The sequence below is a fragment of the Rhea americana genome, unplaced genomic scaffold, assembly GCF_003343005.1.
Source record: "Rhea americana isolate MKP2758 unplaced genomic scaffold, rheAme1 scaffold_275, whole genome shotgun sequence".
In the NCBI taxonomy this organism is placed as follows: domain Eukaryota; kingdom Metazoa; phylum Chordata; class Aves; order Rheiformes; family Rheidae; genus Rhea; species Rhea americana.
This window is the reverse complement of record NW_028186396.1, coordinates 489817-505000: the sequence shown is the minus strand read 5'-3', so window position 1 is coordinate 505000 and position 15184 is coordinate 489817. Positions and strand designations below refer to the sequence as shown.

Sequence of the window (15184 nt, the reverse complement as noted above, 5' to 3'; positions counted from 1 at the left end):
AAATGGCCTTCAAAATAAGAATTCAGTGCAAAGGTGCTTGTTTGAAGAGATTTAACTGTTAGGATTTTTTTGTTCAGCACTAAGAAATACACTTCCTATCATAAAAGATGTACAGTCAAGGCAAACACTACATGCAAATACAGTTCAGGCACCTAACTCTAGGATTTGATCCATCTCTCATATAAAAGACTCAGGAAAATCCATGAAGTTACTCCTGGAAAGTAAGAAGAGAATTGGAACTAATAGGTACTTGCTAACTAGAAACTGGATGAATCAGAAAGCAGAGCTTTTTTTTTTTTTTTCTTGTATTTCAAAAAAGTCTGAGTCTTCCTTTTRGAAAGAAGATAGACTCAGAGAACAAAGCAGGTTATAAATAGAAGTGATTGGTGGAATGATATGCCAAGAGACAGATAAACATAAAAAATGACATAAAAAAGCTTCCAGTGAATTACAAGTTGAGAAMGAAAGTATTTGGAACTTATGCATGAGGCTCAAATATGTGCAGGAAGTGTTTCCTATAGGGATGTGTAGGAGTACCAGGGCACTCTCCCAGTATGACCTACTTTCTTTTGATGCCTTGTTTTTCCTTGAAATAGATGTGCTTATTATTGGAAGCAGACATATTTTAACTTTATAAATACAGAATTAGTTAGACTAAATTCAGCAATAAGGAAATGATCCCCAAAGTTAAAAACAGTGAAAGAAATAGAAGTAATTTTGACATTCTCCAAGAAATGTACATCCTAAATTTTACAAGTAAATCTTTCTTTTATATCCAGGCTACTTCACATCTGGAAGAATACAATGAGATGCTGGAGTTCATACTGAAATGGGCTGAGAARGCAAATATCCTAGTGCACGGTAGTATAACGTGGAATTCTTCTTCTCAGCTTCGTGATCAGTTTAAGGCCTACCAGGTGATTATATGAGCTGCAAAACTGAATGAGCAAAGTATTTCCTCAGCTTATTTCCTATCCTATTTTTTGTCCCATTACCTCGACCAGAAAAGCCTGAAAAATAATAGGCTTGTGTGACTGTCTCCCAGGTCTTAGAGATGATTAATTTGTTTTWGACAATTGTTTTGAAGACTGAAATAATGATGGATTGTTAACTGAAACTCTGTGATTCATGCTTGATCTCCATGCTTACTTGGATTCATTGACTTCATAGTAGTGTGATTTAACTAGATAGCATGATGCTGAGTACCTCATTGCAACTAGTACTGCTCTAGAAGGATGTAGTGATTCTTTTTCCTAGCACTAGATGATCTGTATTCAACAATAGGCTATAAATTCTAGTTTGACCAAACACGGTTTTCAGGATTACTTTTTTTCCCTAAGCAATTCTGAGGTTTAGGCTAAAATTAGAATAGCTTTTGTTTTCATCTGACACCTCTTTTTCACGCTCAGTGGTCTCAGACACTTCCTCCTGTGCAGTTGCTTCCTGAACATTCCACATCAGAGTGTTTTGCTGTCCCTGTGACAGTGCAATTTGTTCAGTGTGCATATGCTTATGTGTATGGTATAAGTATGGGATCAGTGGAGAAACATACAGTGATAAGGTTCAAGCTTGCCCAGTGTTTCATGACTACATAAACCAAATCAAACTTGCAGAATTTCATGTCTCACTAATGCCAAATAAAAGTTCATGAATTATATGTTTGATACATATGTTTATTAATTATGTGTCAGCTGCATTTACTTACACTGGGGCAGAATGGTGTGAGACACTTTCTTTTGAGTAGGACCCTCCAAGAGATTTATCCTGAGAAAAGCTGGAGATTGCATTTCTGTTTTTGCTACATCTTTTTCCTGACTTCAAGAGTTGATGAGCAGGTGGACTTCGCCAATGCCATYCCACAGAACACTTTGGTAGCCACTTTTTAGGCAGTATTAATGACTACTGTCCCTGCTATCATCTGAGTGCTTTCTGCTGTTTCCCATTAGGTACAGATCCCATTAGGCTTTCAGATCAAATTGTATCTGTAGATTGTGTATATTATAATTTTACAGGCAAGTAGATATAGCAAAACACTAAATGTATTGAGAAGTGCAGCTGTCAAAATTTTGTGACTTACTCTTTTGTTTCCCTATCCCTGTAACCAGAAGCACTTAAGCATACACTCAGTATTAAGCATATTGCATAAATCTTACAGGAAATCAGTAGAACTTAATCACATGCTTACAAATGTGTACAAATTGGAGAGTTTGCTGGACAGAAATGTACTTAAAGATGAGCTTAATTTGAACCTCAACTCTGGCATTTAATTGTATTCCTATCTTTATCTAGGCTATGCTTGAAGAGTCAGGAGAAATTCATGGTGATCTCGAGGCCATGAGTGAGAGGATTGAATATTTGACAAGTGTTTACTGTACTGAAGGAATGTCTCAGCAAGTGTTGGAACTGGGGCGGCGGACAGAGGAGTTGCAGCAAGTTATCAAAGTGAGGCTGCCAAATCTTCAAGATGCTGCCAAGGTATGTGAAACACTCTTTTCTAAAGCTGGCTGACAGCTAGGGGACAGCATTTGCTAACAGCATCATGTTTCTGTGAGTATTAGCCAAGCAGGTTATCTGTGGTCTGAAAAGGACCTGATTATGTTGCCTAAACATGGGTGCCTTGCATCGTTTSAGACACGGTTGGGTATCCTGTCTTGCCTTCCACTCTGGCTCCAGATGGGGAGAGGATTCCTGTAGGTCCTCTGTCATGTCTGCCTCAAATGGTACTGAGTACCTATATTCAGATACTTGAACTGACACCAAAATGTCTGTGCTAGGAGGGAAATATGGCATTTATGCTGTGCTGTTTCCTTTAACTTTCTCTTAAAAGGTATTTATAACCTGCTGTCTATTAATTAAAATCAAGTGGACCAGACCAGGATTCCATAATGTAAGGCCTGCACCTTCAAGTGTGTGCACTGAAAAGAGGGAACGTGTTTTTCATGTCCGTGACATTTCTATGCATGGATATGTTATGAATGTTAATGTGTGCTGTCTCTAAGTAGTGCCTGAGGCGCTGTAACTGGGGCAAGACCCAGAAAAAAAGTATAGAAATATTTTCAGGGTGCTCCTACCTGTAGGGCAAGAATTTTATTGATTTTTTTTTTTTTTGAGACAGCAATTCAAGGAAAAAATTGCATATTGGAATGGTGTAATTATCTATAGTATTTCTTCTATTGTCACCTGCTACAGATACACATTGCTAAATAGGAAAATAATGTGCAAAGGCAACTAAGCAAATGTCCCATCATCAAAACTTAGGACCATATCAGCTAATGTTAAAAATGGTCCTTTTCCACATTTCTATCTTATCTTACAAGATGTAGCAGAGATTCTGCATCCTCAGCAACCACCACAGTATAACAGAGAGATTTGGAACAAAACTTGACTTTCCATTACAAAACCACAAATCTGTAAGCAACAATTTTAAAGCTGAAGCTTTAATTTTTATTATTCATAGAAGGATCCAGAGTTTTGCATATAAGTAAGCACAGCAGAAGTGAAACTGCTAACCTTCATTTCTCAGGGAAACATTGAAGCAAGTAATTGAATAAACTATTCGTAAACTCTTACAAGAAAGCCTTGAAATTAATAGAAGTCAGTGCAAATGTATGAAGAAAAAGATCATGTCAAAAGAGTCTAATTTAAGAAGAAAGTAACAGGCTGTAGATTAATGAATGATTGATGTCATATACCTTGACTTTAATAATGATTTATATGATATTAACAAAGGTGATACGCTGATCTGTTTGAAAATACAATAGGTAGATGTAAAGCTCATTAGAAAAGTTACCTGGCGTAAAGTCATCCGTGGTTCTCAGTCCAGATAGAGGGGTATATAAGTAGGGTTTTGCAGAATTCTCTTTTGAGTCTGTCTGGTACTATTCAATATTTTTGTTAATGACTTGGATGGTAATTTAGAGACCATGGCTTTGAATTGTTCAGATAACACAAAATTTACCCAAACTGCCACTGGAGAATAGAATTAAAAATCAAGTGATCTTAACAAACTGGAGATACAGCATGAAAAAAATTAGGCTGCCGTTCAAAAGGAACAAAGGCAAATTGTTGCCTTTAAACAGAAACAGCCATCCACATCTGGGTAAGGGTCTACTGGCCAGAGGCATTCTGTAGAAAGGACTTGCGTTTAGTAATGTGCATCATGGTAAAATGAGTGAACAATGTTGCATTGTTGCAGAAAACTCAAACTATATGCAGGGAATAAATAAAAGTATATACTTTTAACCTATATGCAGTAGTTCTTTTGCTTTACCTACTGGTCACTGGCAAGGTTTCGGCTGCAGTCTGCTTTGCACTTGAAGAAAGATGCAGACCAAACTGGAAAAAAATGATGTTGTGGTGATGTGAGTTTAAACTCATGGAAAAAAAATGGACAAGAGAGGATTATCCTAATACGTGAATTTGTTCTTCATGTCAAATGTAGAGGAAGTAGAGGATTTACATTGCAACAGAAGATAGATTCAGGTTAGAGTACTAGAAAAAAATACTACAAAATGATAATACTGAAACAATGGAATATAAGATAAGAGGGACTCAATTGCTTGTGATCTCTAGGAACAGACTCTAAAGACAGATAGTTATGTCCAGTCTTATTACAGGAAGGCAAACTAGGGGACATCTTAAGGTCCTTTCTTGGTCTATGCTGCAATGAAATCATTTTTATTAAGTATATGCTGTATTTAAGATGGAGGAGAAACTTAGAATAGTAACTCTGGTTTGAAAATCTCTTTTTCCAAACTCTATTATAACTGATAATTTTAATTTTCCAATATTTTAAACATTTACTTTTCACTGTTAAAAATTATCAGTTAGTTTTGTCATTATAATAGAGAATGCAAATACATTATAACACAGAATAAAATCTGGACAGATACATTTGGAGTGCCTTTTTTTTTTTTTTTTTGCTATTTGATTTTGATTAACACATCTGTTACAGGACATGAAGAAATTTGAAGTTGAACTGCGAGCCCTGCAGGCTGCTCTGGAGCAAGCCCAAGCTACCCTGACCTCTCCAGAGCTCGGGCGTTTGAGCTTGAAAGAGCAACTTTCTCACAGACAGGTACAARGGCAAGGCCTCAAAGTTAGCACAGAAGAGGTGTGAGCGTATACAACSAGTGCTAGTATGACTGTTGATGGTGTTTCTTAAGGTGATTCAGGATATTTGAATCTAGTTTCAAATTACTGCCAAGTGAATGAGGGATGGAATGGTAGAAATTATTCCCGCAAAGGGGAATATTTGAAACGTAATCTTTTATTAGTCTGTTATTATGTTGATGTAGTAATGATAGTGCCAGTTTTCTGAGAATTGTGCCTCCAATCAAACTTTAATCCATATTAATAACTTAATTTTTTTTATAATAAATAATATATAGTATATAATTATATGTTATATTAAAAATGGTCTGTCCTATATTTTATTAATAAAATAACCTATTATTAAATAACATATAAATATTAATAACAGTATAGCCCAGCTCTTACCCAGTGCTTTTCGTCAGCAGGTTCTCAAAGCACTTTAAAAAGAAGTCTATATTATTATCACCATTTCACACATAGAGATGCAAAGAGAATGTGACTTGATAACTGTACCAACAGTCAAATGGAAGGCTAAGAAAAAGCTCAGGTTTCCTTAAGCTCAGGCATTTTTTGTTTGGTTGAATTACCTGCATAAAATATTACTGTTTTCTGTGTTGAGCCTGGCCTACTATAGAGATTTTTTGATTTGTTATTTTTGGTGTCAGTCTCGTGACAAGAAAAATAACCCAACTCAAAGCTTTCTGAGTTTCTTGTGGCAAGCTAATAAGTTAAGGCAAACCTTAACTGCGCTCGTTTTCCAGTACAAACTAAATATGAACAGGTCCACTTTGTCCTTGCAAAGGATTAATATCTGCAAAAAATATAGATAAAAGGCAAACCTACATGGCCTTACCTCTTGATTTAAATATGCAGTATTAATTCTTGGGATTTGCAGTCAAATTTCAGAACATGGCATTGAAGAATGTTAGTGAACCAGACTGCCCACACAGAGAGTAAAGGAATATGGATTATAAATAATTGTTTGTGTATCATTTTTATCTTGTGTCTGTGAGGTTTCATACGTGACTTTCCTTGTGCAGATGGAAAGGGGCTGTACCCCAGCCCGCCTGTTTCACCAGACAGAGTGGAGGTCTTGGAGACTTCCTGGCTCCAGGCTTGGCACGCAGCCAAGTGTCAGCTCCAGGATAAAGGCATCCTTTCCCAGGAACATGGGGCCTTTCAGAGGAGAGGCCTCAGTAGTGACACCTCCAAAGAATAGATCATTATATCCAGTCTCTGTTTAGATTATCCACCATATTTCATAAAGACTCAGAAATAAAGAGAAAGGCATAATCCTCTCATCAGCATGCGCTTCAGACCCAAGGAGGTATCTCTCTGCATATGGTATAAGCGAAAGTGGACAACTGGGCTCTTCATCCCTTTTTGCCACATGTGTTGTCTAGCTGATTCGACTCTTTTGAATTTAAAAGCTTTTTCTAGTGTTGTAAGGCCCTTCTTTTCAACTTCGCCTTTTTCTTTCATTTTCTTTTCTTTTTGTTTTTTCTTCTTTTAACTGTGAATACATTAAACTCCTCAGTGAAGATAAAAAGAATGCTGATCCAACCTATTCTCCAGTCATTCCATATATACCTCTCTCGTGCGTAAGAACAGACAGCTTGAACGAACACTGTGGAAAGAATAGAGATTCTTAACAATAGCATCCAGTGTATGATTTATTSAAGGGGAAAGAGTTAAGTGTAGCTGTATTTTGTTCCATTTGATTGCCTTTTGAATTTCAAATAACATTTTCAAAGATAGTTTACATTTTCAAAGGAAGTCTGTGAACACAACAATATTTATGTGMTGTCGTGAAAGAGTGCTTCTGTGTCTCAGCAGGGAGTTTAACTTAGATTTTAATATTAAAATATGCACGTTCATAAATGACTTCTACACAGTTTTGATTTGTGAATTTTCAAGACATTTTTAAAATAAGTTAACAGAATTATCTTCATGCTTAGACATTCAGTAACAGAGGTTTACTATACCTTTTTATGAATTATTTTTATTCCTATTATGTAGGCCTTTTGCTTAACCAATATTTTAAGATAATATTTACYTAAGAATATGTGAATATCTTCAGACAGAGTGTGTCCTGATTACAATCCATTTAAGAGCCAGATAATCAAATTCATGGCTTGTTTTAGTGCTTGAACTCATCTTTATTTATTGTTCACTGCATTGAATGTTCAGGGGGTTCTGCAAAACTGACTTACTGTGGCGCTGACTTTGTTTCTAGCATCTGTTGTCTGAAATGGAGTCATTAAAGCCAAAGGTTCTTGCAGTGCAAGTCTGCCAGAGTGCCTTGAGGATTCCTGAAGAGGTGGTCGCCAGCCTGCCGATATGTCACAGCGCCCTCCGGCTCCAGGAGGAGGCCAGCCGCCTGCAGCACACAGCCATTCAGCAGTGCAACATAATGCAGGCAAGTGCAACTCTATCCCATAAATCACTCTGACGTGAACAGTGCCACACAAATTGCGATAAAAACAGGGTTTCTATTTTTATGCATTACTCTTTTTCCACGTGGTACTATTAGAAAGTGTTCCAGCAAGTTTTGGTCATTTCCTGTTCCGTGGTTTTGGAGGTTTTAGTATTCATAATCATGCTCTCGGTCAATTTATTCATCAGACTCTCATTTCAGTTCTCCCCTGTATCTTCTACTTGTTTGTAGCACTGTTAAGATTAAGTAGCAAATAGTTAATACACAATTGTGTGCATGTTCATTTTATATATATAATCAGTTATCATCATTTATTTTAGTGTGTCGTTATAAAATCAACTGCTTATATTAATTGTATATTGGAATTTTGGTTTAATTAAATAGCTTTCTAGGCAAAATCATGAAATTCTTCTTTTTTTCTTAATTGAAATGTCCATATATTTGCTCTCTGGTTTCTGAGCCATTCAGGATGTATTAAATTCCAATTTTTGAGCTTTGCTGAAAGCAAGAGAATTAGTTTTTGTTTTGTGTTCGATTTTTCTCAATACCTAAGTATGTAAGAGGAAGTTTCAAAGACTAAGAGACATTTTTTTTCCTGTTCTTTGCTGATAGAGGAGTACATAGTGAGCTAGAGTGCAACTAGAGAATTTGAATTAGAAACTCTCCATCATTAAGGGGTTTTATGTTCAAGGGAGGACACAGATGCCATTCGCTGAAACGTTTTAAAACAGCTAGTGAATCTGTGATAAACAGAATTGGTACTGCACTGGTAGGATGCTAGACAGGATCAATCTTCCTAATCTTTTCCCTGTTGTATTTTCTTTGATTCTGTAAAGTCTAACATTTCTTGTATGGTCTTTCCATTTCACAAAAGGAGGCTTGAAGTAAAAAAGCAGACAAAAATGCTCATGATAAAACCATGAGAACAGCCAGTGCAGTGATTTGTGGTGGGTATGTTTGCTGCACTTGCTTGTTRGAAACGAAAGTTCCAGTTCCTGATACTAGTTATTTAAAAAATCATCTATGTGAGGTCTTTTTTGGAAATAAATATATTAAACCATTGAGTTCATTGCAGTTCACAGTATTTCTAAATGAACTGTCTTTTCCGTGGCAGTATTCCAGGTTCTGTCCTACAGTGATCAATTTTATATATTCCTGTTGCCATCTTTATCTTACATGCTATAGGTATAATTTTGAAAGCCAGCTAGTGAATTTGTTATTGAAATTAACAGATGTGACGGTTTTATTGCAAAACACTATAAAATCTTATTTTTTACACCATACTTATAATATGAAGGTTTCATTTTGTAAATAAATATTCAGGATAAATTATACTATCCAAACTAAGTCACCCCTGACAAAGTGACTTTTTAGTCTWTACAGCTTATTGAATGAACTCCTCATTGCATTTACTTTCTTTTTCTCTTGGTAACCTACAAGATTGCCAAAAATTACTTTCAAAACATGTAAGAGTGTTGTTCTTTAGTAAGTAATTTCCAGTAAGGTTAAGCTTTTCAAATTAAATCATTTTTCATTATGATGTAGTAATTCTGTTAAAGCCTGCTTATGATTTATTTAGTGTTTTCCCTTTGTGTGACTGTGCATCAGACTTTACTGCAGTCCTGGTTGTATAGCAATAATCTCCTCCATTTTCCAGGAAAATTAAGAATTGTGGAGAAATAAAAACACATAGTAGGGTAATGACAGAACTAAGAATAAAATTCAATATGCTGAGTTAGCTATTAGTCTACCAACTACTGTATACATTAAGAAATTCTAAAAATATTGTAAGTAAAAGTTTACATCTAAAATTGTGTTTTCTCCTGTATAATTAGTTGTATCTGCTTTCACTGCATTTGAAACCAAACTTTCACTACTTTAGCACTTCTTATTCAAAAATAAGAAATTTGTGAAAATCAGCTGGATTTTCTTCTTCAAATGTGCAAATTTAGCATCTACATTCTACTTGGAGATAATCAGAAAATGTATTTTACTCTGAAGTTCCAATTTAAGAGGTGTGCTTGTTGAAAGTGTTTTTTAAAAACTCTTGAATTTTAAAATGACCCAGTATGATTTGGTAGTTTTATAACTGCTTTAATAAATAAACTGTTTTAAGTAAACTGAATATAAAACTTTCTGATACAGTTTTAGCATTTTATAATGTACCCTTAGAAGATTTAAGAGATTTTAAAACACTCATTGGGTGTAAGTTTGCTTCCCTTTAGAAGGGAGATCRGTGATGCTTGAACTAAGTAAATATTTATTTTCATGTAGATATTCTTTTTTTCCCCCCCTTTAGGAAGCAGTGGTTCAGTATGAGCAGTATGAGCAAGAGATGAAACATTTACAGCAAATGATAGAGAGCGCCCATCGTGAGATTCRAGACAAACCAATAGCAACCAGTAACATTCAGGAACTCCAGGACCAGATTTCACGCCATGAGGTAGGAGAGCCAATATGCRGCAACATGGGTTCATTGGCAGCTCATTGGCTGAAAAGTTTCTCCTTAGCAAGACTCAGAAACTTACCGAGTGATTTTTCAGACATCTTCCAAGTCTAGCTGAGCAGATGAACAAATACCATATAGGAAACTCATGCTATTAGTACAGTTTGAAGTATTCTTTTCTTTATTCAGTTAAACATGTCCCAGTCTGCAGGCAATATTGCAACAAACTAAAACAGTACATAACTAAGGGATAGTTAAAAAAGGTGTTTGGCCAGGCACTGTCCCGAATGACAACRTTGAACATTTAATCAGGTGTTCGCTGCCAATCTAGTGATTCATAGATACATCCCAAAGTCCTTATTCATTTCCTTCTCATTAATGGTCTGTTAGAAAATACCAAGGAACCAAATCACAGGAAAGCCAGAACAGATTTGGAGGCAATCTCTGCAGAGGTCACTCCATAGGCTTCTTGCCAAATCACTGCYGGCAAGAGTTTTTCCCTGTTGAGTTACAGGTCCTACACTCAGACTCGTGGGTCTCCAGAGATCCTGTGAGTCAGGATCATCTTTGTGAAGCCTCTTTTGCTGTGCTGGTGCTGTTTCTCCTCTCCCTGTCTGTTGCCATATTCCTTGGGATCTAAGRTGCATCACTGAAGTCACTCTTTGTATCATTTTTGACACCAGGTGGCACCATTTCTTTACCTTTTATACAAAMAAGTCACATTATCTAATACAATCTAAAAGTCTATCCCCAGTATTGTGCTACTCATTTTCTATCTAATTGTTGCAAAAGGTACACAGTACAAGTACAGACCAGGTATCTTAGAAACACTTCTGTCTTTGTAGTATTGAATTGCAAGAATTCTCTTCACAAATGTTCTGGAGCAGCTAATGCAGGGGAGTTGCTTCAGCATACATGGTGAGGGTGATGCATACAGGGAGGAATTGAAAATGGTGCAGCTTAAGCTTCACCCACATTTGAATGAGTCTAGTAGCTAGCAATCCTACTAAATGTCTGTAGGAAGACTGCATCTTTATTCTATTGCATAGGATAGGATGAGCCATAGAGTGACCAGGTTTCCTACTTGCAAGCTTACCGCATTTAGAAATAAGGAGTTAATTTCCCTCAGACAAGATTTAGTTTTCTATCAGAAAATAATATTACACAGGATTTAATGAAGGAAGTATGAATTACATATGACATTAAGTAGTGTAAAATTAATCTTCCATATAGAGTCTATTTGAAAATACTATGGGTTTAAAGACTCAGATATCCRTATTTATGACCTATATTTTGTTTGCTGAATACTTGTGGAAAAGGGCACAAAGTGTATAAAGGGGATATATTATACCCTATATGGTTACACCTTTTAAAAGCAAGACTATCAAGATACTTGTTATGTGTGTTCTAAAATAAGAAAAGAAAGTTACCAAATTACCTGTTGAAGACTGCATTAACACGATTCTCGAGGGGTATATGTAGTACCTATGCTTAGAATGAAAGGAGGAAGAAAGCAGAAGGAAAGTACATTCTGATTTGCAGGAAGACAGTAGTATGTATGTAACAATATGCATGTATGTAGCAGTACTTAGTCTGGAACTATGTTTACAGAAGCCTGTTTCTTTGCACTTCCATATGAGAAGGTAGCCAAATGTCTCTATGCYTCTATATAATTTTAATGGACATACACTAGCTTGTAGGATAGAAGGTGTCTCTGCAGTCATAGACTGTATAGATGTAAGTGTGTTTTCAGCTTATATTACTTTTTAACTTTGTTTTTTCTCAGTCACACATTTTTTGTCTTTTTTTCCTTTTCTTTGTTTTCAGTTGAGAGAGGAATGTTAGATGCTCAGTGTTTTGGATATTGACTCCACAAATACTGTTCRAGCTTAGAACATTGAAGGAGTTGGTTAAATGRTTATATTGAATGATGATGGACTTTCCACTTATTTTCAGYGATGTAGGATTCATTGAGCAGTAGTGAGTGACTCTTGCAACAGATAAATAAATAAAGAAAGAAGAAATAAAGTAGAATACATATTTGAATGAATACTCATTGAGTTAGCACGTATACGTCTACAAATACTRTTTTCACTTCATAATCAAAATAAATCAAAATTCTATCATGTTACTGAATRTTCTCTGAACTCCAGGAGGACAGAAACAATAGCTCTGGCAGAAAAGTGAAAGCCTCCCACTGATTTTTAAAAAAATTATGAATTTGTTGCTCTGAAACAGAATGCTGAACTAGGCAGCAGTACAGAGTATATGAGAATAAAAAATGGCATCTAAAACTATTAATTTCTCTCTTTCTATTCTGACTAAACTTAAATTGATGATGGTGTTTCTCTGTGTATATAGACCATTTCATAATCATAGCTATAGTCATAAGAAAACAGTCTTTTTACATATATTCTGCTTTGGGCCAAATTCCCCAACTCTTTTTAAAGAAGGGGCACTACTATATCCAGTTCAGCTTTTAACTCTGAAGACTTATGCAAAACTGAACTAAAATAAAATATAGATATCCAAACACTAGCAAAAAGCATCCAGTCTACATTTAATCTTATTATGTGAGTTACTGTCCGAATTACATTTCATCTTATTAAATCACTGCGAGTTATTGTTTGAACTATTCATTGTATTCTGTCTAGTGAGAGCTGAATGATGCATTTTTCACAGTTCTGGTAATCACATGACCTCATTTTCATGGCATGCACCATCTGGGAGAGTTTCATCTTTCTTAGATAAATGGAAAAAGACCAAAAAAAAGAAAAAGAACCTTTGCTGTAATCTGAAGCTTATAGAATTTATGTTAGGTTCAGACTTGAATGCAAGTGTGAAGTATTCTTTTCTTCTGTGATAATCATACAGAGGCTTTCACAGCACTTTTCCGGTTTCACTTCAAAGCTCTCTGCTTTGTGGTTTTGCTGTGCAGTGAGATGCAGCCTGACTTGTTCCTTCCACAGTCAACATCCTGCTTTTCAGCTAGTGCTGCTGCTTGTGTACGGTTTCTGAGACGCAGCACTATGATTTTATTGGCTGGCTTTGGAGGAGAGAGCTTGCCTTCTCCGCGGGAGCTGAAATGCCACTAGTCCGGTGGCCTTTATTTGCTACCTCTGCATTAGGAAAAAAAAATGTTTCCTCAGGAGCTGGCACAGAAGATCAAAGGATACCAGGAGCAAATCGCTTCTTTGAATTCAAAGTGCAAGATGCTAACAATGAAAGCAAAACATGCCACTATGCTGCTGACAGTGACAGAAGTGGAAGGGCTTTCAGAAGGAATGGAGGAGCTGGATTCAGAGCTCCTCTCCGCACACCCCGCTCACCCCTCAGTGGTCATGGTAGGCATTATATTACTGTCAATTCTCTTTATCTGAGCTGCTTTCTTTTGTATCGTTGCAACACTCCTATGTAGTGAGTTGCCACAGCTCACATTTTTATTTTGCTTTTGAAATGGCTGGAGTGTGGCAAACCAAATAAGCTACAGCTTCCCCTTACTGTATTTTGCTTTATATGGGTTTTCAAGGCTCATTGGTATAAGGTGAAGTTATTTAACAGACAAATACTAGTGGAAGTTGTCTGAAATAAGATGCAAATGTAGTGCTTTTTCTTAAATGTCAGCATGCATGCTGATGTTATCTGCCTTTCGTTTTCTTTCTTTTTTTTTTTTTTTTTTTTTCCTAGATATACCAGAGCAAACACTGAGAAACTACTGAATGGCAGGAATAAGAGAAAAACAAAATAAATATTATTCCTTGATATGTTGCAGTACATAGAGTTTACAGTCCATATTTTTAAAGCTTTTTTATTAAAAGCTGATTTAATAATTGATAATATGCTATATGTAGTGATAAAGGCTGCATAAGTACTAGGCCTCAAGTTTGATTTATTCTGGMATTTTTTAACATAATTGGGTCTTATTACAAACATACTGCTGATGTCATTGGGGTTTTTTGCCTGCGTGAAAAATGAAGTGAGGATTTCAGGATTTATTACTGCTTAACAGCACTGGAAAGCAAAACGTATATGCTAATACAAGGTGATTTTATATATATATATATTTCAAGACTGTTCCTTGTGTTCTAGCCACGCTTGGACACTGAGGCCAATACTGCACTATTCTATAGCTCGCCATAGCATTTTCACATGCAGAACTGACCGTACCAGGTGACTTTTAGGCAAACTCTGAATTGTTATTATTGAGTTGCAGGCTATATATTTTCTTTTTAGTTCCTTAGGGTACAGAAGGGTACCAGTGTGTTCATAATGAAGTATGACAAGTAAATATGACTATTAATTCATCAGGTTTTTAAGCTGTTAAATGTAAGAGCATGAAGGATGACTAAATAATATCGTGTGGCCATAGGTTAAATTTTGGGGTTGATCTCACTCTGTAAGTCCAACTTAAGCTGAGGTAACTGATCTTCTTCCTGTGCTCTTGTGTTGCCTTTCCTGTGGCAGATGACTGCTGGTCGCTGTCACACACTGCTCTCCCCTGTCACTGAGGAGTCTGGGGAGGAGGGAACCAACAGTGAGATTTCTTCTCCACCTGCCTGTCGCTCTCCTTCACCTGTGGCTAATACAGATGCTTCTGTTAACCAGGTACTTTCCTCTTGGCATTCATTCAGCTTTTATCTCAGAGATTCCATATAGGGTTTATTTCATCCTTCAAAATAATATCTCTCTATAGCTCCAAGGAACTGAGGCTCAAGTTCCAGCCTAATTGAACCCTCAGGTTCTAATTCAGAATGAATACAAATATTGGCTAATGAGTCTAAAAGGTATAAATTTCACATTACAAAAAGCTATTCACTATTTTAAAAAGTAAATTTAAAATGATCATTACAAAAGTCTTCCATGTCATTAGTCTGTTCTATTTATTATTGTCTAATTTTCATTTTAATAGTAATACTTAATGGCATCCTACATCCTGAGAGAAAAGGCAATTTTGTATTCTCCATAACAAAACACCACATTATGTCCATGTGCATGTATCTTACAGTATCATTGTCACTGTAGCACTGAAGCCACAGTATGATGTCTTCCACTTAATACCATTATAAGTATTAACTTTCAAGTGTTGTTTAGGAGCAGTGTTCATCCCTTACTTTCAGTGATACTCTATTTTAAGTGGTAGTAACTCAGCTCAGAGAAATCACTTACATTACATTTTAAGTCAAAACTGAGAACTGTGACACTTCTGG

At 36.0% G+C, this 15184-nt stretch overlaps 1 protein-coding gene across 1 annotated transcript in view; it reads left to right on the top strand.

Annotated features, from left to right (window-relative positions):
- Window positions 1-15184, top strand: part of SYNE1 (spectrin repeat containing nuclear envelope protein 1) — a 313359-nt gene that overhangs the window by 195646 nt on the left and 102529 nt on the right. The window contains exons 84-90 of the mRNA XM_085308428.1: window positions 780-917; window positions 2290-2475; window positions 4955-5077; window positions 7331-7513; window positions 9831-9974; window positions 13127-13321; window positions 14442-14582. Coding sequence (XP_085164554.1) covers window positions 780-917; window positions 2290-2475; window positions 4955-5077; window positions 7331-7513; window positions 9831-9974; window positions 13127-13321; window positions 14442-14582 — 1110 coding nt within the window. The remainder of the gene's footprint in view (window positions 1-779; window positions 918-2289; window positions 2476-4954; window positions 5078-7330; window positions 7514-9830; window positions 9975-13126; window positions 13322-14441; window positions 14583-15184) is intronic.